Raw genomic sequence first — 22,119 nt, forward strand, 5'->3', positions numbered from 1 at the left:
CATAAATTGGTATAATCTTTCCAAAGCACAATGGGAAATGATGAGTGTAGAATGAGTAGCAATTACCTTTAAAACACAAATGCTTTTTTTGATCCAATAATTTCTACTTCTGAGAATTAACCCTAAGGAAATAATAAAGATGTATACAAATATTTAACTATAATAATGTTCACATTAGCATTGTTTGTAACAGCAAAAGTTGAATGCAACTTAAATATACCTCAATAGGGAATTAATTAAAAGGTGAGTTTAGAGTATGAATGAATGAAAGGCATATATGTGCACACATGTGTTATGTATGTATATGAATAAACATACACATATGTGTATACAAAGAACACAAATCAGGCTATTTCTAGTTAATTGGGATTTGGGTATTTTTTTATGGTCTTTCCTCCTTTATGATTTCTTTAAAATCTGTTTTTCTATACTGGCTAGTACTATTTTTCAATTTTAAAAAACCATGGTAAACAGCTTCAATTAAAAAAATCTGACTTTTCTTGTTTGTTTTCTCCATAAACAATCATAAATTCCCATCAATTCTACTCCTCAATGTCTTTTGAGTTTGCGTCTTCTTTTCCATTCCTGCTCTCTGGCCCCGACCCTCAGTGTTTCTCCCACAAACTGAGGCTGGCAGACTTCTTTACTCCAACCCACCCCCATCTCTGCTGAGTTATATCTGTCATAAACACACGTCAACACGGACAGCCCCATGAAGGGCATGCTTTTCACCTGCCTTCACCCAAGAGGCTCACACTTCAGAGAGTGTAAAAATACAGCAGAAGATTCCCTGCAACACTGAAGTGGCAGTGAGTTGGGGGAATCAGAGGTAAACAGAAAAATAACACAGTCTGAGCCATTTAGTTCGTGGCAAAAAACTGTATACACCACTACAGTTCCTGAGGGCACAGTGCACGATAGCAGAGTCCAGCAACTTACACTCATAATAATGCTGCCTTTCGAAGAAGTAACATCTGAAGTGAGCTCGGCCTAGTAGGGTCAGGAGGCAGAGAGGCCCTGTAACAGGCTTCTGAGGCTCCTCTGGTGGTCCAGTGGTTAAGACTCCATGTGTCCCATGCAGGGGACACGGGTTTAATCCCTGGTCGGGGAGCTAAGATCCAACATACCACACAGCACGGCCAAAAATAAATAAATAAAGATAAAATGATGCGTTAAAAACAGAAGGCTTCCATCAAAGGCATGTACATTTGACTATTTACAGCAGAAGTTTCCTGGGAAACTTGTCTTTTTCCAAATCCCTCAACCCCAATAAATGTGTGCTCTTATACCATAATATTATGAAGCAAATCTCTTATGTTGCATTAAGGCACTATTAAAAACTTACAATATTTATTTTTTTCTTCAAAATTACAATGATCATAAAGAAAAAATGTTGTGGAATATCTGTATATGCCATGTGCAAAAAAAAAAAACAAAACCTATAAAAATATGAACCTGTAACATGAGTAATTTTTGGGTGATGATTAACTCAATACACTAAGTTGTCAGCTTACAAAAATAATCTATCGTCAGGTTAATTTAAACAAATATTTCTGCCATTCCATTTTTCATTGATTTATATAAAACTTTTCAACACGGCAGATATCTCCTCAAATGGGCTATACCTCTCATTACTCATATTGAGGGGCTGCGAATTAAAAATTTAAATCTTCCCTCTATGATATTCTACGAGAGATAACAAAAGAATGTTTAAAACCAGGGGAAGGCAATTCGGGATTGTAAAAGTTATGGGGCTCATATCTTAGAGGAACCATCAAGCGGGCAGGGTCATTACAAGCTCCCAAGCTGCTTATGATTTTGCTGATAAAGTAACACCCATTTTGCGGCCAAAAACCACACTGCTTTATCCATTATGCAAAGCGACTCATCAGAAGTCAGCTTAAATGAGGAACTCGAATTGGGGGATTAGAAAAAAAAGGCTTAAAAGAAAGAAAGGGTGACTATTTCTAGAAGCACCACGGAGTTGCAGTGGTAACGGCCAGGTCAGAATGTACCAGTGAAAGCGGGCGCGGAGGCCCCTCCCCACTGCCGAGCCTGCACCCTGCCGAGGGCACGTCCAGAGGGGCAGGCAGAGCCAGGCCCCACCCTGGCCTCCTGGGCAAAAGGTCTCCCCGCCCTCCTCCCACCGGGACCGCCTTAGGAGTACGCCAGCTTTTGTGCGGGCAAAACTGCGGCTGGATGAATTTACTCCTGAATCATTCTGCCCTTCCACAGATAACCACAAAGTGCCATCTATGTGCCATCTACCGTGAGGCTGAGACGTGGGACAGACAGAAGAGGGACCATAGCTCCCAGCACTTACTGGCCAGTGAGGAAGATCAGCTTAAAGTTCAGACTTAAGCTGATAGCCAAGGTATAGTTTACCTGGCAAAAAGTTTCCAGCCTGAGGGCAGAGGCACTGTCCCAAATGCTGGGCATCAGAATCCTGGAGAACAGGCTGTGTGTGGGGTGTGTTGTTGTTTGAGATGTCTCTGCAGTCATCGTCACCCACGCTTACATACTCTGGAGTGCAGGGTACTTGAAAAATAAGCATCTGCAAAAGTAATCAAGAAATCTTTCCCAGGTAAATTTAAGAACTCTTCAGCTGATGTTTTAAAAAATTAGACTTTTTTTTTTTCTTCTCACACACAACTGATCTAAACATTGGTCTCCCCTCTTTTGTGTGATGGACCCTTCTGGTAGTCTGGTAAAGTCCATTGTTTTCAGGACAATGTTTTTATGGGCCAGAAATAAAATACGTAAAATTACCAAAAAAAAAAAAATTTCACTGAAATACAGTCATCAAAATTGTATGTTATAGTAATATAACACTGTGTGATTCTTTATTAACATATAAATAACAAGATCTAAGACCTACCATAATTTTAGAGTGATGAGCAAAAACAGTATTTTGAGATTATCTACAATAAAAATGTGACATGAAAATATTTATGATTTTTATTGGTGACAAATCCTTAGGTGTTCCTAACAATACTGTCACCTGTTGCCTATACTGATAATTAAGTGCCAAACCTCAATAAGACATCAGTGAAATAAAGCTTTTTTTATTCTAAGTTCATGTGTGGACCCTTGGGGGAAGATGAGACATAGGTTAAGAATTCCTGAAGAGGGTGCCCCCCACCAACATCTATGTGTCCGTATACATATGTACATACACACCTAAATATATATGTTTCAAACATTATTCCAGAACTATCTCATATAAGCTTCCTAGTAGATTAGAAAACGGTGGCATTTAGGAATTCTTGGAACAGATCTCCTTATCATGTTGCTTTTTTGTTTTTGTTTTTGCCGCTCAGGCACCACACCTCTTAGAGATGGGTTGAAGGGAACAGTTAATCACTAGTCAATGGTTCCCATATTCTGTTCCGAGGAGCCCCGGGATTCCACCAGGGGTGTTTCAGCAGTGCCCTGGGTGTGTGAGTGTGTGGGGTGTGTGCGTGTGCGTGCATGTGTGTGTGAGACCCCACCCCCACTCAATCCCCAAGTCACTGGAGAGAAGACTTTTATCAGATCCATCTATTTCAGGTCTGGAGGAGAATGCACTCATAAAGTGATAGTTTAAGAGCCTGAACTTTCCTAACTGACAGTAAACACCAGCACACACGTGTACCTCGCTGTGTTTTCACCTGGTCCTGCTATGAACTCAGTAAATGGGTTTACAACCTCTGAATCAGGAAGCTGACTTAGCTCAGGTCACACCATCCCCAAACTATAAAGGTAAGCACAGTGAGCAGAGTTGCCTTTAAGAAACGCCTATCTGCCTGGAGAGGAACACTAACAGTGTTTGTCCAAAGACACCTGGGTTTCCTAAACAGAAGATGAAGAAGTAGTGGGGCAGACACGAGAAGGAAAAGGAACGGAATTAAGGCAGGGGCGGGCCTTTGGGGGTGGAGGGAGGGAGGCCTGCAGACCAGTGACTGGCCTTTCTTCTCACCTCTTCAAAGAGCAAATGGCCATAAAGGAGAGCCTTGCAGATTTGAGAGCAGGCAGAAGGAAGCTAGCAAAGGATTGAAGAAAGAAAAGAAAGTGAACAGGAAAGACGGTAAAGGGAGGGTAGAAAAGGAGCCCATGACTGTCTCATCCCTGTACATTCTATATACACCTCAGTGCTAAATTTATCCAAAAATATAAACACAACTCTCTGCCTGGAAATTAAGCTTGATGGATAAGGCGTTAGTTCTTATGGTTACCCAGGGTCCAAGTTATTTAGGCTCTTTAATCAAAATACTAAAATAAAATCATTACCCATTAGGCTATTACCCTTCCCCCAATCTCCAAACACACAAGCAAAAATTAATTGCAAGTCAGGAAAAAAGAAGGCAATTTAGACAGTAACAGCTTGGCATGGACCAAGCTGGATTTTCCTAATAGCATTTGTCTGTTTGTGAACGTATATTTTATTTACAGCCTTCACTTCCTTGACCCCATTGAAAGTAATTTATTTTTTACCTAATCTGCATTTCATTTTAACCACCAAATACTCCATCAATGAACCAGTCAAGTAACGCCCTGACAAGCAGCCTAGTGTTGGTATAAGTAACAAACAGGGGAACATTTAAAGAAGACATCTGGGGCTAGGCACTCCCCAGCAGCTATCAGACGCTCCAGGTACCAGGTGACAAGCTTGCAACTGAGAGTGTCAAGATAACTCCTGCACAGCAGCTCTCATTCCCTGCCTCCTTCACCCAGTTAACTCTCCTTTCCACCGACCTCTTCCAAACCTGTGATTGCTCGTGGACTGAGTCTATTTTTTCCCCTTCGATGTGCTATCCTGCCCTGAAGAACTTTTGTTTTTAATCAATCCCCTAAAATGAGAAGTTAAAGGTGGACTTTCAGGCATCAGTTAAAAACCCCAAAAAAGACATGTTAAAGGAGGAAGCTCTTTAGCAATCTCTAATCACAGGGCGTTGGCAACCACTACCCCACCACATAGCAACCCAAGGCCAGGCCCTGACTGAACGGAGCTCGCCTCCTCTGCATGTTGGCCCGACTCTGCACGGTCCCTGACAAAGGAGGTGGCTGTTCCAGCTTTCCAGCAACAAGTCTCAGACGAGAGCACGTCAATCCGGAGCCCAGCGCACACTACGTAACACGGAGTTCACAGCCTGGATTTCAAACAGCCTGTTCTCACTACATGTCCCTCATAAATAATTCTTTTAGGCTAAAACACCCCCAAAACAGCACTGTGTCCCCATCAGCTAAGCCCTTCCATTATTCAAAACCTTGCCTCCCCTGGGACTCATCCCCACACAACATACCTGCCGGCAGTACCCTCAATCAAAACAGCATCCTTTTTCACACTCGTGCGCCAGCTTCAGCAACAAACTCACGGAACGTGGACCTGCCCAGGACACGACAGTCTGACCCAACCTAGCTCACTCTCCTGAAGGGGAAAGTCAGAGGCCTGTCAGGCCAAGCAACATGCCTGGGTCTCCCCAACATGACGGACGGGGAATTGGGGCCCCTACTCTTTTCAATCCCCAAGGCCTTCTCTGAAAGATGACGTTTATGTACAAGTTGTTATATAAACCACAGGTGACTTTGCAGATCAATACGTTTCTGACATAGATAATCAGGAACCACACTCTCCTCTTTCCTTCAGCTTGGAGTAAAAGCACGGGCTACATGATAGATGATATTGATGACTTCAATGATGCTGGTGAAAAATGCTGACATTGAAAACAGAGTAAATATGCAAAGAACAAATTCTGCTTCCTGAACATCTTCCTGAAGATCTGCATGACCGCAGAGTGGGTGAAGGTGGACTGAGCTGACAGGTAGGATCAAGTTTATAGACTCCTTTTCTACTAATCTTCAGCCAGGACTTGTTAACAGATACATGAAAACTGTCTTTGCATTAGACAGGGACCCAGTAGGGTCCATAAAGAAAATTTCAGTATTTTCCTTGAATAATGGGGATTCTTGGAGTCTTGTTAAATTTAATGGAAAGACACGTTCTCGTCTCCTACTCAAAATTCAAACTTCGCATATACTCTAGCATCCCTGAACAGCTATTCTTTTTTTTGGTTCTTCTTCCTCTTCTCTTTTGTATCCACAGGTATACTTAAGACAAAAAGAAATCCTAACCTATGAAAACTAAAGTTTGCAAACGTGGAAAGCTGGGGATGACTTCTTAGGTTACAAATGGAAACTTTCACTTGCAATGAAAAAAGGCACGTTTCCATTAAGTGCCAAGTTCAATGACTGCAAAATGTGATTTCACTTGCATGCTGGCTCACCTATTTTGAAGTCTCTGTGCAAAATTCTTCAGGGTCATTAAAGCAGAGGCAGGACAGGAGTCACAAGCTGTAATTTCTTACCCCCACGTTTCTTATTTCTTCGACTCATCCCCATACAACTATGCTACAGATGTAGCAAATCTGTTTCTGGGTATCCTAGAACGCAAGTGACACCAGCCAGGGTGGGTGGACCTCACCGACTGGCAGCTGGTGCTCTCACTTCTGGGTTAAGGGGGCCCTGAGGCTGCATCTGCCTCAGCAGAAGTCAGCACAGTGACAGGCAGTGCGGGACTTGAACCTCCCACGGCCAGTATCTGCAAAATGACTGCACAGGCCGATTAAGACTGAAGGCATCAACCATGTGAACTGCTCAGCAGTTCAGATGGAAGAGGGATTCTAAGACAGATACTTTCTTTTCCTCTAAAGTGATATTCAGGCCACAAGAAAAAGAACGAGTAGGCAGACAAATGCTAGTTGTGAAGTTGGAAGATATTCTGAAGCAAACACAGAGCAAACGGTGAAACATTGAGAAGGAAAACTTTTTTATTTTTTAATATAAGGAAATAGGAAGAGAGGTAAGTCGCTAAAGAAAGGAGAGAAAGGAGAAAAATCCACTCTTCCGTGGGAAATGGCACCTCTTATCAGGGAGGAAATTTCGAAATGAGGCTCATAACTTCAGTAGTAAAACAAAAATAAAGATAAAAAGGAAGAGTGTATTTTATTTGGCATTAAAAGATATTTAACTAGCTCGATCTACATTTTAAATGGTCTCTAAAGTGGATTATTGCAAGCCTTCTCTAGAGGCACAGTTCTACATCACCACAGAGCCTATTCCTTCCTCCTCTCTTAATTTCAGTTTTCCACCAGCTTTTGCCTTCTATGGCTCCAATACTTTAATCTTCTTATGGCTGGATTCTTCTGAGACTGGTGATAACTCTGGCCTTAACGGTTACCCTGCACCTGCGCTTTCTGCCAGGCTGTCTCCACTATTTCTAAAGAAACAGAATTCACTGGTTTTCAGTTCTGCCCTTCACACTGATTCTGCAAATCAACACACCTCTCTGGGAAATAAATTTTTGATGGGTCCATTTTTGTTTTGGGATTGTGAGGAATATGATTGCCATGCCTAAACTAACAACTTTTCATTGACAAAAATAAGGGAAACGCTCCTTTAAAAAACTGCATATACCCACTGTAGAAGTTCTTTCAGAATTTACGTTCAAAAAAAAAAAGGTTTGACAGTGATAAAATAAAAAGGCAGAGACTAAAGGGATATTATCATTTCCATCCAATAAATAACTAAAAGAAAAAAAAAAGAAAAACTGTGCAAAAAAAGAAAAAAGGAAATGGAGAGTACCATCTTTTTCCATCTGAGTTTTGGCAAAAGTGAAAAAAAAAAAAGGAAGTTGATGATAGTTTGGATAAAACTACCTGAAGAAAAAAAAAAAAAACAGGCAACTTCTCTATTTTTCTAGACAACTTCTGTCCACCGCGTTTTCTTTTTAAGAGCATCTCCAACATACGCACATGCAGACCCCAACTCTTAAAAAAAAGGGGGGGCCTGAAATTTTAGTTACACCACATGTGGTTTTCATTTGTGAAAAATGAACAAGCTGTTTGTGGTTAAACTGTCTAATCGCCTGTTATCAATCTAGCGCTGCATTCAAGATTTACAGGACCCATCAGCTTCTGTGCTACATTAGCTGCAAAGGGGGGGAGGAGAGGAGGAGGAGGAGAGAGTTTATCCTGAGGAATAATATTTCCAACGCAGCCACGCTCGCACTACATCTGGTTGTGCTGGTAGCGGCAGTTAAATTGAAATATTTCACAGCGTGTGTCAGAAACGTGCAGAATGGTAATTATGACAGATCTGATTAAGCCCGAGTGCCACACGCTCCCTGGCCAGCGCTGGTTGTGCAGGTGTGACCTTGTGCGTGCCTGCGTGTGTAAATAAAATTAATTACAAGCGAGAGGGTGAAGGCTCCGGTGACATCACAAAGCGGAGGAACTCCCAAGGGGGAGACCTAATGGAATATTTTCCCTCAGTCTAATAATACAGTTCATATTGACTTGAGGTAATTAGTGGGATCATTAAAGCAGTTTTCCCGGCGTATTTGGCTGCCTGATCAGATTAGTGAAAATGTTCTTCAGAACAAGCCCTGTGTGGTCTGCCAGAGAGGAGGAAATAAAAAGCAACAAAGCATATTTTGGAATGATAAGCAGCGCTGGACTTGTACTCAAGGAAAAAAAAAACACACACACACACACTCACACACACAAAACTCTCCACTCCTCTCTGGAGCTTTCAGACCTCACGGTCCTGTCTGCTTTCATTCTGCTGTCCGACTTGTGTATTCCTAGACACATTCTCAACTATTTCTTTCATTTCCCCTCTCTGCTACATCTGACTGCTCCATCGTGATGAGCCAGCCCAACTCCTCAACAAATCTCTTTTAAACAAGGCAGGATGAAAACTGGGGAAGAGGCTCTTCAATGACTGCCTTGCCATTAACTGACTGGATGGGGCCATTGGGGGGGAAAAAAAGGAGAGAGAGGATGGGGGAAAAAGCCGAAGGTAAGGAATGCCACTGAAAATTCACCTGCTAAATAAAAGAGTCCTCTCTTCTGCAACCTACAACAGAGGTTTGCATATTTCTCTGCCTTCGGATCACAAAATGGGTTTTGGCATGGGCCAAAGTTGGGGCCAGCGTTCTTGAGTTGAACAGAACGCAGGGCCCTCGTCAAGTAAAGGGCCATTTGTCTGAAACTAGTCTACTGAGCATGCTCTCGGCAGCCGCCGGGACGTGCCAAGCGCTGTCACAGATGGCAGGCTCTGACAGTTCCCATCCGCAGCGTCGGGACTCGACAGTTCAGCAGAAGATCACTGACATTCTGTCTCATTAGAACCACGCTAATTATCACAGCTAGTTTCAGGGGAAACCATGTGTTGCAATGGTCAATTTGAAGGAGTCTGTGCATCAACAAACTGGTAATAAGGATCAGACACCTTATTATACAACAGCATGCTGCCTGTGATCTGATTTACAGGAGGAGAGGCGCCGAGGCGGCCGAGCCGGCAGGCGGGCCACGAGACTGTGCGTTTCAGCCCAATTCCTGAAGCCTACGGGCTGAAAACGGGATCGCTTAAAGAAAAGAAAACCACAAAAGGCCACTGGAATGGCTGAATCAAGAACTCAAAAGAGAATCCATTCTCTATGACCAGACAACCGAAATAGATGAAGTCTCAGAAAAAGGACAAGTTCATCTCTTTAGCAATCATATGGTGACACCACGAGCAGATCGGAGCTTTTCTTTTTATGAGATATTTAATGACAAATTATAGAATGGCTATATCCCTATCAATCTCTAAAATCTACTTTAAATACATGTATTCTGTATGTGCAGATATAGATGTTTACTTAGATATTTAAACGGGTGGTCTATGATTTAGTTGTCATTTTATCAGGCAAAAGAACAGCATGTATAAAAGCATAACAACTACAGTTATAGGAATGAATAATCTCAAAGGTTACTTTTTAAGGTACCAAAGGTCTTCTTTTAGCAGGGCTGAAAAATCCTACATCAGATTCATATTCCCAACATAAGTTCTTCCATCTCTCTTTTAGGACCGTTCATTGATGTGAAATTTTAACAGTGCAGTTTCTTCCAGAGCTATTTTTCTATTGTCATTTTGCATAAATGCATTTTCATAGCTCATTCATTTCACAGGGCCTTTATTTTCATTTCTCATATGAGGGAAAAAGAAGATAAAGCTAAAATAAAACCTACCTTTACTACCCAAGCCATAAAAGACAACTGGTGCGACTTTTGAGAAAACACTTTGTCTTTTCACTTGGCAGCCTGTTAAAGAACTATATCAGTGTTATAATTACACACGAAGTTTAGCTGAATCGCATTCCGTTTTGAAATTCATTCCTGCTGAGAGTTAAAATCCCACTGGTCTGGTCTATTCCCTACTCCCATTTTGGAGATATTGGAGCCTGTCCTTTAACTCTTCAACTGTCCAACTAATTATATTGGGTCGGCCAGACAGTTCTGTTTGGGTGGAAAAAATCTGAACGAACTTTCTGGTCAACCCAACAGAAGGCTTCCAAAAAGAGGAACTTTCATAAGATATCCTGAGTCTACACTTTTCAACTTATATTACATTTTGGAACAAAAGGTGGCCTTAGAATACAGTAGATTCTACAAATACACACTCATACCCTAGAACGCATCACACGCTGGCCTGCCTTGAAGGACCCGCTCTGGGTCACCTTCCCCAAACTTCCCCACGTGCTCATCCTATTTAGAGAGCTGACTCAATAGTCACAAACTGCTTCTCTCCAAATCCTGAGTAAAAAATTTTTATGCCATTTTTTGAAAGCTGGAAAACTGGGCTTAATTAGTTACGATTATACTTGTTACATGGAGAAGGCAATGGCACCCCACTCCAGTACTCTTGCCTGGAAAATCCCATGGATGGAGGAGCCTGGTGGGCTGCAGTCCATGGGGTCGCTAAGAGTCGGGCACGACTGAGCGACTTCACTTTCGCTTTTCACTTTTCTGCATTGGAGAAGGAAATGGCAACCCACTCTGGTGTTCTTGCCTGGAGAATCCCAGGGACGGGGGAGCCTGTGGGCTGCCGTCTATGGGGTCGCACAGAGTCGGACACGACTGAAGCGACACAGCAGCAGCGTACTTGTTACAATGAACTTACTAAATGGGAGAATGAGGAACGCGTATTTACATGACTCCAGTTACTTAATCTTAAATTTTAGAAGAAAATTTTAAAGGATTTTCAGGTGGCAATAAGATAACCAAAAAGGTTTGGTTTGACTTTCTGAAATAAACAACAATATCAAGTGTGTAGAGGGAAAATACCCCTTTACGTGATATTTTAGCCAAAAATATAACCAGCAGGTAAGTTTCTATTGAATAATTCTGAACCTACCTCTGTGATCAAACCCCAGATTAATTAAAATACATGCTTGTTTTTATAACATAGAAATGTGAAAAGAGCTTATATTCAGATTCACAAATATAGTTCTTAAAACACTGTAAAACATACAATCATGTACCTTTAAACTGCTATATTATGTCAATGTTTATGTATTTAAAGATTAAACTTAATCGCAGAAGTCCTATTTAGCAATCAAGTAGACCACAGCGGTCCCCAACCTTTTTGTGACCATGGACCGGTTTTGTGGAAGATGCTTCTTCCAGAGACTGGGGGGAGGGGCTGGCTTCAGGATGACTCAAGTGCATTTCATTTCATTTATTGTGCACTCTATTCCTATTATTATTACATCAACTTCACCTCCTATGATCAGGCCTTAGACCCCGGAGGTTGGGGACCCCTAGAAACATAAAGATAGGTCTACACTTTCGAAAACTAAGTCCACTTCCCTAGTGGTCCAATGGTCAAGACTCCATGCTTCCAATGCAGCGGGTGTGGGTTCCATCCCTGGTTGGGGAGGGGGATTGTCACAAATATACCATTGATACCATGTGTAAAATCGGTAACTAACGAGAACACCCTGTACAGCACAAGGAGCCCTACTTAAAGCACGGTGGCCATCGAAACAGGAAGGAAGTCCTAAAGGGTGGGGTTATATAGGTTGATTCATTTTGTTATACAGTAGAAAGGAACACAACATTATAAAGCAACTATACTCCAATAAAAAATTAATTAAAAAAATAAAAGCATAATTCAAGTTAAAAAAAAAAAAAAGTCAATCCAATAGGGATCCTGGTATTTAGACAGAAGGGATGCTTAGAGATCACACAGTGCGGGCCACCGCGCCAGATGGGAAGGGCGGCCCGGCCTCGTCACACGGGCAGCACGAAGCCTCCCCAGCGCGGCCAACCTGCGGTCCGCGCGTCCCGAGACGCTGCGCGTTAGGCCGCCTTACTGCTCCCCTCGCCCTGAGCTTTCCTCAGGCCGCCTGCTCCTCCCTGGAAGCCAGTCCTGGGAAACCTGTATCTCCGGACGGTCTCCTCCCCACCAATAAAGGTAAGTGAAGGTAAAATAAGGCGCTAGGTAGAGAAGGGCGGTTCCCTCCCCGGATCCTGGCTGCAGGCAGTCAGCCCAAGGGACGGGGCTCTGGGGACGTGGGAAAGGCCTTCCCACAGGCTGCCGGGGAAGCACGTGGCTCCGGAAATCACGGAAGCCGGCAGGGGCTCCTGCGGGTCTGAGACAGGAGGCTGGCTGCACAGGGGAAATCGTGCTGCAGCGAAGTCTGTTACGAGAACATTCCAGAACAGTGAGTCAGCGCGGGGCTTCCACGTGAGGTTTCCACGACAGCAGTTTGATTCTGACAAAATAAAAGATGCCTTTGCTGACACACTGGAATACAGAATGCATCTGGTATACAGAATGCGCACAGTTATGTGATTTTTCTCCTGGATTTTAGCACTGTAGATTCCTATAACCAGCATTCTTAGCCCTATGCACAGAGGAGTCTGGCGGGCTACTGTCCATGGAGTTGCAAAGAGTCGGTCACGACTTAGAGACTGAACAACAAACAGCAGCCCTATTTCCATCGGCGATGATGTGTGATATCTCTTACTCGTGTTTAAGGCATTCCAATCACCATCTAAGAATTTCCAAATCCAAAGATACTTTTTTTTTTTTTTTTGCCTACAAGCCCAATGAGCACGAAGATGTTCCTTCTCCTTCACTGTCCCTTCTCTCTCCCATCCTACAGGTCTGACAATGACAAATGTGTCTGAAAAGCAGGTAAAAGAGTACAAGAGGCTTTGAATTATTTGGTTGCTTTAACTGGCATGCTATTTTCACAGAGGCAGAAATTCTTTTTTTAGTTCAAAAAACCACATCCATTCACCAAAGTTGTTGCAGCCAAAGTGTCCAGTAACTTGCCAGGACCGGCGGGTAGAGAGTGCAAACGATTCTACTGAAAGCATGTTCGGTCAAATAGAATTTCCATCATCTGACTGCTTTACCTAAAAGAACTACCCTGTTCAATAAAGCACCAGAGAGAAATCACTTTCTAAATGCAAGCGGGAATGCAGCTGCACAGTGACAGCCCTTCACTCCCACAGCATCACTGCATCTGCAAGCCCCACCTCCGCAAACGCGAAAATCAATGCAACAGCTCGATGTACAAGGCGAGGCCTACAGCGCTGCTGATGCCCCCTTGCTGGACACACACCTGAAGTCTCAGAGCTCTCAGGGGGTTTGCTGTGGAATAAAATTAGATTCCAACATCTGCCACCATTAAGGAAAGAATTCCATTTCCATCTCCCATATGAAAACACTATAACCACTGAACAGTAACTGAACCTTGATACTGTAATGGTTATTACCCAAATCAACTATTTTTTTTAACAGTAAAATTAGCGAATTCTGCTCCTGTAATTATTTGAATGTTATCAGACTAAATGTTTGATAAAATTCCAGTATGATTCACTTGGAAAAAAAACGGCTCCTTATTTGAATACCCAGAATATAAAGTGTATTCATTTGTAGCTATTCGCATTATGTTTAAAGCATATCATCTTTTTAAAGTTTGCATTAGCCTGCTTTCCTACCCAAGCACAAAAAGTAGCCTACCTTCAGTCTGCACTTGCATATTTTACCCAGACATTTCTATTAGAGTTAAAAACAATCTCATTTCTATTACTCATCGAGGAGAAAATGTAATACCTGTGCAATGGTGGGATCTGCAGAGTTGGTTTCTTTTCCTGAAAACGCTCTGCTGCGTCAGTCATCGCACACCACCGTTACTACGCATCTGGCTCCACAGCTTTCTAGGGCTGTGCTGTCTTTTAAAGGAATTCTGCTGCCTGCCATTGAGGCAACCCACCTAAAGCTTTACCTTGTAAAATGAAAGGTATCTGAGATACATAAATAGGTAAAAAATAAGTCACTCTATGTGAAGGTCTGCGTCTCTAGCTTAACACATTACAAGCCATTATCTGTTTGTGTTACAGCTTTGTAAGCTTCAGTGCTCTTCCACGTACAGGACAGCATAAGACCCCTCCCATCCTCCGGTGCTCTAACGCCAGTGACAGGCTGGGGCCACGGCCCCTCTGAGTCCTCACCAGGCTCCCCTCCCGACACCCCAGCCCTAACCAGGCATGAAGAAGCTCGGGTTCCGAGCACCCTCCGATGGCAAGAACCCATAATCCATGAATATGTCAACGAAGACAGGAAAGCCCCCACCGTTTTGACCACTGATTAGTTCAGCATCCCGAATTCCTCTTTCCTGGAAGAGGGGAGCTAACTTTGGTCCTGATGCTACCTGGAACCCTGAGAAGACACTAAAATAGTGATGCAGAGAACTTGGGGTTGGCTCTCTTACTTGTAGTCAAGTGACCCTCGCGTGTAAAAAGAGGAAATCAATGTTACAGCTCACAGGGTTACTGAGAACTAAATGCAGCAATATACAGTACACGGTGGGGTCTGGCACAAAAGAGGTGATGAATGTTACGCTGACAGAGAGCATCAGGGCCAGACACGGAAGCGGACGGGCCAGAACGGGCTCACACAGGGGCGCCTCCAGCTCTGCCCTCGGAATCTGGCGGGACCCGCGTGCTGACGGGCCTCGGCAAGTGCCTCCAAGGCAAAAGTAACTCACAGTTTGAGAATTCTGACCACGCAACAGGTCAGTCTCATCTGAAGAGTTTTGTTTGTTTTGGTTTGTATTCCAGTTTTTATATTTCCTTCACAAAAACTACGGCAAGAGAACATAGCCTGTCAAAGACTACCTGCCCTTGTTAAGCCAGGCTTCCTCTCTCAGCAATGTATACCGTTTTTGGATGGTCTTATTTTTCGGCAATTATCAACCTTTAGATTTTCATTAAGAGGGTAGCTAACATCTCAACTGAAGAATGAAGAGAAAGCAACAAAAACGCTTTTTAATGAAGTTCCAGTAAATTAGTAGTTGGGAACTGCGATGTGAGGGAATGAAAGTTAACAGTCTGTTGGACCCCAACAGTCTACAGCTGGCCCCTTGGATTTTCTTCAACCAGTACCGAGAAGATGAGCCAGCAGCTCTGGGGGTTCCGGGGAACACTTCATCATGGCAGATACACAGAAGCTGCAGCTGACGTGGTTGAAAGTGACTCACGGGGAGCTTTGTAGGACAGGGACACAAAGCAAGGATGCCGAACCCAGAACATCACTCACGTGACACTATCAACCCATTGCTACCACTGTCCCTTGGACTGCAAGGAGATCCAACGAGTCCATCCTAAGGGAGATCAGTCCTGAATATTCATTGGAAGGACTGATGCTGAAGCTGAAACTCCAATACTTTGGCCACCTGATGTGAAGGGCTGACTCATTTGAAAAGACTCTGATGCTGGGAAAGATTGAGGGCAGGAGGAGAAGGGGCAACAGAGGATGAGATGGTTGGATGGCATCACCGACTCAATGGACATGGGTTTGGGTGGACTCCGGGAGTTGGTGATGGACAGGGAGGCCTGGCGTGCTGCAGTCCATGGGGTCGCAAAGAGTCGGACATGACTGAGCGACTGAACTGAACTGAACCACTGTCTGAATGGCTCCAAAATCAGAAACTCAGCTTAGGCGGGCAGAATTGGGGTACTGTTTAAAAGAAAGAAAGAATGAAGGTAGCCAAAACACCGCTTCAGAAGGAGATATGCTTTCGTAAGACAGGAAATGGGTTGGTGGGGGGTGTGGGATAGGGATTAAATGACAGATGCCAACTTACCAGAAAGTTTTAATATCTATTTCTGTTTGTGGGTTTGAAGGCTGCCCCTTACTGCAATCAGTAATGCATGTTTAGTTTCTCTGTTTTTCTATTTTGGAGATTTGGGGAAAGTGTTTGGCCTTATAGGAAGACAGTCTGTTAGTCTTGATAATTTAATTGGAAAGGTCAGAAGAGCTGTGTAATCACAGAGAAAGGTGGGACAAAATATGTTGCACTAGGAGATCCTCATCCCAATTATACTAAATACCAGGAAGGTGCGGGTGGCGGGGGAGGGGAACGGGCACACAGGACACCTCTCCTTAGCGCCGAGTCTTGGCATGTAAATGAGGACATCTGAAGAAGCACACAGGTTTGAAGCGGCTCTAACATTCTATCATAATTAGAAACATTTCAAGAGCCCTGTAATTTCCAATCAAAATTACAGTAATTTCCGATATACAAGCCATGATTCATGACAGAATTTTACATTCCATGAGAGATTACGGTGGCCTGATGTATGACACGCCGGGTACGGCACTAACATAAACAATTCAGTTTAATGTTTAAACAGCACTTGATGTTTAGAATCTCACAATAAAAGAAACATATTATTGTAGAAATTATCACTTTGACAGTGATTGAAGGGTAGGCAGGCATGTGGCCTATAAAGCTATAATTTTTACAGTCCACAGCTTGAGTTTAACCATTTTTATATAACATTTCCAAGATACCCCTTAAGTATTTCAGCCAGCCTATAACTTAAACAAGAACAACCTCTTCTCAAGCAAAACGCCCATCAAGGACCACTATTAATGTTGCTAGAGTAAAATTCCAGAAAAAGCTAATAATAAAAGTATTATATTATAAATACATCACATTGTAAATGAGTCTCAGGATGGTATAATCTTGTCAGAAGTTGACAGCAGCCAGGCTATTTTAAAAAGGAGAGTTCACTAATGATAATGAAATGTATTTGTCTAAAATTTGACTGCCTCTCAGTCTCACTTGGATAGTGTTATCAAGTGAAGTGAAAGTTGCTCAGTCGTGTCCGACTGTTGGTGACCCCATGGTCTATATGGTCCATGGGATTCTCCAGCCCGAATACTGGAGCGGGCAGCCTTTCCCTTCTCCAGGGGATCTTCCCAACCCAGGGATCAAAATCTTTCTGCAAAGAGGAAGAGACTTCAGTATTCTTCCAGTCCTTTACAAAGTATTCCTGCCTTTGAACAAGAGCTTGTAGATAACTGTGAATTTGTTCATGTAGATGGCCCTATTTGATAAACTTAAATTACCAATTTATAACAATCATACTGATAAAAGACTGCATTATCTATCCTTTTTTATGTCATCTTGTAAATATTTGTAACTTCTCCAAATTCAATTCTATTCATTTATAATTCAGAAGATTTAGACAATTTTTCTAACTATAATTAAAATTGTGTACCATATCTCATACACAGTATCTAAAAGATTTAGACAGTTTTTCTAATTGTAATTAAATTTGTGTCACATATATATGCATATAAATAATTATTAATATGCAAAGACAGATACGTGTGTGTGTGAGTCTGCTTTAATAAGTGCGCCTAACGGTGGCGGATGCCAGAGTCGGAACAGAAACGAACTACAGCGTTCACAGTATTTTAGGACGGAAATCAAAGTCACCCAAGTTCTAATGAAATAATAATAACTCAAGTTATTTGTTCCACTACAATAGACCAGATGGAGAAACCTCCTACACACTGCAATACTCTTCTGGAAACAACTATTAACTGACTGAGGGATTTACTGAGAAATCTGTGATTTGGACGACGGCTGCTGGAGGAAACACAATTGAGTATCTATTACCTGAACCTGAACCCTGTCTCACCCCATAGCTGTCAACATGCGTGGAAACCACGACCTCTCAGGGACACAAGGTCAAGCTGCAGACAGATACTCCTTGGAATGCACGTTCACAGGCTCTGCAGGCCAACAGTCTGCACGCCCAACAGAGGAGCTTACCTGGCTTTTGGTAGCTGCCACCTTTGCAAACAGAGCTTGGGAAACTTTAGCACGCTTCATTTCCTGCTGAATCTCGTCGTAAATGGAAGCATTAATGCTCATGGTACTGCTCTCTGGTTTCCCATTCCTCTCAGTGGCAATAGTAGCTGTTTTCACCTACAAAACATTTTGAACATGCCTGTCATTTACCATTGGCCAAATGGTTTTGAAGCTTCTCAGGCTCAGCATCCAAACTGGACATTGCTGCTCCTTTTATGATCAAGGTGATCAACAGGGCAGTCATTCAACATTAGTTATTAGCTGGAGATCAGATTGCTTAAGGTAAGGAAGTCATACTGTCACAGGTGATTGCATCTGTAATATGACAGCAACTGCCAGCTGACGACCAGGAGTTACAATGCCATCAAGTACGTTTTCTGGAAAGCAGAATAGTTTCAAAGACTTGAAAACCCTAAACTAATTGTTACCCAATTACCTTCCATTGCAATTCTAACAAAGGAAATTCACAATTAAAACTGAAATGCACAGTGCTGTGTCTTTGTTGGGTACCTGACGCCTAACAGACAATCACACCACTAATAGCTATTATATACTATGGCCTTTTTAATTTTAGACTCTTTTTTTATGCCTTTTCCACTTATGTTTCATTTAAAAATCTTCCATAACAAAGCCATTTGCAGAGCTGCATATTTAAATCTTCTATCCATCCATGAAACAGGTAGAATGCCTTGCTTAATTATCATAAAGGTGGTTGCATTTTACAAGTGCATGTCCAAGCTGTTCCATGTAATTATTTCATTGCTTCCTGGCACCCCTGTATAACTATTTCCTTTTAACTTGTGGAACAAGACAATAAGAAAATATTTTACAATATTTAATAGAACATGACTGCAAGTCACACAAAACATATTCAAACTATATAATCTTGACTGAAGAATCAATATCAATCCCTTTGGTAAAAATGATAAGCAGATATCACCATAAAAATGACAAAAAATTTAGGGGGGAAATCAACCTCAAAATTTACTGATATCATAATCTTTTTTAAAACTTAAAAAGCAATCCTTAATACTTTAAATCATTAAAATAAAATTTTGACTTTTATTATGCAGTTACAGGAACCAGCCTGGGACATTCACATATGAACCATGTAGCTGCTTTTTACTGGGAAACTGATGAAAATGTAAATGAAAAGTTACTGGAGATGCAGGACCATGTTTCTCCTGACAACATGACTCATCGAAAACCACTTTTCTTAGCGACCTTTACAGAATCCAGATTTCCGTTCTCTACAAACTGACCATCTTGATCTTTCCTTTCATCTACTATGAACAGCAGAAACTGAAGCTCACTTTAGGATAAATGAATAATTTGGGAGCCCTAGATGACATATTCTCCCAAACAGCAAGACTTCTAATCCTTATTTCACCTTGCCCTCAAATATTTGGTATCAAAAGAGGGGCAGAATTAATTATGCAATCTAATTCCCTGCACTTAGAAAGTAAAGATCAGCTTGCTTTAAAACTGATGCCATCCGACTCCCTTTCTAACTTGCAGCCAGTTAGCAAGACAACTCACCTCTGGAGGATGTGGCTAGACTCTCCTACTTGGACACTAGCCTTGGGAGCTCAGAAACAAGGATGCTGGGAAACGGCTGGACCGCAGCCCCGGGAAGGACACGGGGCCCACCGGCATCAGAGATGGCAGGAGGCTGGACTCACAGGTGCCCCCGCCAGCTCTGGGGCTCCAGTGGGCAGGGGCACTCAGGGAGGCAGTTAAGGACCGAGGCCACCAAGCATAGACACCGGCTTTGAAGCAATAATCTGCTAAACACCACTTTAGGAGCCAGAAGAGTTACCGCATTACCAGAAATTGCCTACAAAGTTGCTTTGGTGAGACTCACAACTTTGCTCTGGGGTGGTCTTGCTTTGAGGCAGAAGGATAGATTTGATCACTCCATGGGGTCCCTTTTAATACCTATTTTTCTCACTGCTTAAATGAAAGAGAAAAGAAAAGCCATTTCAATCGCTTTGAACACTGAATGTTATGGAAATGGAGGCATGGAGTCCAGTGCATTGGAAGAAATAGTTCCTTGGTAGTGATCTGCTTAGCAGTCGTTAAGAGGGCAGGCTTTGGAAACTTGGGAGTTGCAGTGTGTTTTGAAAGTAATTGTCATTCTTCTGTAAAAATGATGCTTGAGAATTTATCTTCGAGGTGGGCTATAATTGTTTGTTTCAACCTTGTGATTTTGCTTCTAAAATTTTCTTTGGTTTAATTTTTTTAATAAAGCAACTGCCACCTGAATCAACAATCAAACATTTTAAATTATTTACCAAAAAAAAAATCAAACAACCATTTCCTAGCAGCTAACATAGTCAGACGTGGAAAAGAAGCACATGAAACTTTTTTTTTTTAAAGTGAGAGCAGTAACTTTTAAAAATATTAACGAATCGTATTACTCATTTTAAAAATATTTAGAAAAGCTCTTCTTTATCATCTTGTTGGCTCAGATAGGCATCTTATCAGAGATAAGCTATTAGAATTCTGGAATCACATTTTTTTCCCTAAACACAAGCTATTGCTTAAGGGGAACTGACTTGGACAGCTTTTCAAAAATATGAAAGCTGAAATTTTTTTCCCCAGGTAAAAATGGAAACAAAAATCTTTTATACCTCACTCTACTAAGTACTATTTTAGCTTAGCACAAAAAAAATCTTCTTTAATCCTGGTTTAGCTTTTAATATTATATCACACATTAAAATTCATAAAGTAGTTCATTCCAGGCAAAACAAACTACTCTCCAGCTCTTCTCCGCAAATAGCACAGGAGGTAAAATAAAGGCAGTTGCTTTCTGAATAGCTTTTATCAAGGTAGCGCACACCACTCCATCATTACAGAGGCGCCGGGGAAGTAGTTAAGAAGGAGCCTTCTGCTATTCACCCTCCCACGTGGGGACAGGGTGCGGCACGAGGGCCTGCTTTTTATTTCACTGAAATTGTGCAGCAGAACACAAATCTCCCCTGAAGGGTTCTTGCTCCTTTACACACTGCTGAATTCCTCAAGGCATGTACGACACACGTGCTATGCACAGAGTGGACACTGCTGGGGTCGCCTCTGGCGCCTGTGAGCAGACGCTGCACACGGGCACGAGGGTGTGCACACACACAAGTCCAAGTCTGATGCAGTTTTAACAATAATTATGATAATGAGAGAAACCGACATCAGCTGTTTATTATAAGCTGGGCACTGGGTTAATGCACATTCACCTGCGTAAGAGCCCTGAGCAGGTTAATATTAATGTTCTATCATCGCTCTGTTTTTAAATTGAGAAAACTAACAAGGGTAAGTCAAGTCATCTGTCCACGGGGCAAGGCTGAGGACTGAACTTGGGTCTAACAGCAATGCTTATCTTAGAAAACACCCCAGTACACTGGAGGGGGCATTACACAGGACTTCTTTATTTGGAAAAATTCTTACTTTTTAAGACATAATGCACCTGCTTTTTGGTGGCCCTTTGCTAAATCTAGCTCATGAACGTCTAATTTTTAGTAGCGAATGCTTTTATCATTAGTTTAAAAAATCCAGTCTAAATTTATTTTTCAAGTTAGGCAAACTATAAATGTTTTCTTAGTAATGTTATGTAAGACGTGTGCTATTTTGAGGAATTCCTTTTGGTGACAGAAAATAGCCTCCATTTTCAAATTTGTACATATTAACACTGCTTGGAGTATCACGGCTCTATCCTTTTATGCTTCCTTTTGTAGAAACAATATTGGTTATTTTCCAAATATGGACTTTTCAAAAGTCCTCTGGCTTTTAAAAGATGACTATTAAGGAGAAGTATTTTCCAAGCACATATGTGATCTTAACATAAAGCTGGTCAAGAGATTCATAATAAAACTTTAATCAAGTGTGAAGTTCCTGCCCATAACTAATGTTTTATTATATTATAGAAGAATTTGTTGTAAAGAGACAGAAGGGTGAAGCTACCAGATTAAGTTAATTATACTGTATATTGTGTCTATCATCTTTGTACATCTTCTAAAACATCACTATAAAATATCACAGCTTACTTCAGAAGAAACCAAAGAATTCCTTAAAGACATGTTAAAAAAAATAGGAAAAGTAATTATATAACTTATGTAAAAGTTAAAACTTGATAATTACAGGCT

At 41.9% G+C, this 22,119-nt stretch overlaps 1 protein-coding gene across 4 annotated transcripts in view; it reads right to left on the reverse strand.

The window, feature by feature from the left end:
* Positions 1 to 22,119, reverse strand: part of SATB1 (SATB homeobox 1) — a 100,908-nt gene that overhangs the window by 16,185 nt on the left and 62,604 nt on the right. For 3 of the 4 annotated variants that reach the window (XM_045161877.1, XM_045161876.1, XM_045161878.1), the window contains exon 9: positions 17,948 to 18,103. In XM_045161877.1, the coding sequence (XP_045017812.1) occupies positions 17,948 to 18,103 (156 nt within the window). Of the gene's footprint in view, positions 1 to 926; positions 1,112 to 2,385; positions 2,555 to 17,947; positions 18,104 to 22,119 lie in introns of those variants that run through there. The other variant, XM_045161880.1, reaches the window with a different exon arrangement.

The sequence above is a fragment of the Bubalus bubalis genome, chromosome 1, assembly GCF_019923935.1.
Source record: "Bubalus bubalis isolate 160015118507 breed Murrah chromosome 1, NDDB_SH_1, whole genome shotgun sequence".
In the NCBI taxonomy this organism is placed as follows: Eukaryota; Metazoa; Chordata; class Mammalia; order Artiodactyla; family Bovidae; genus Bubalus; species Bubalus bubalis.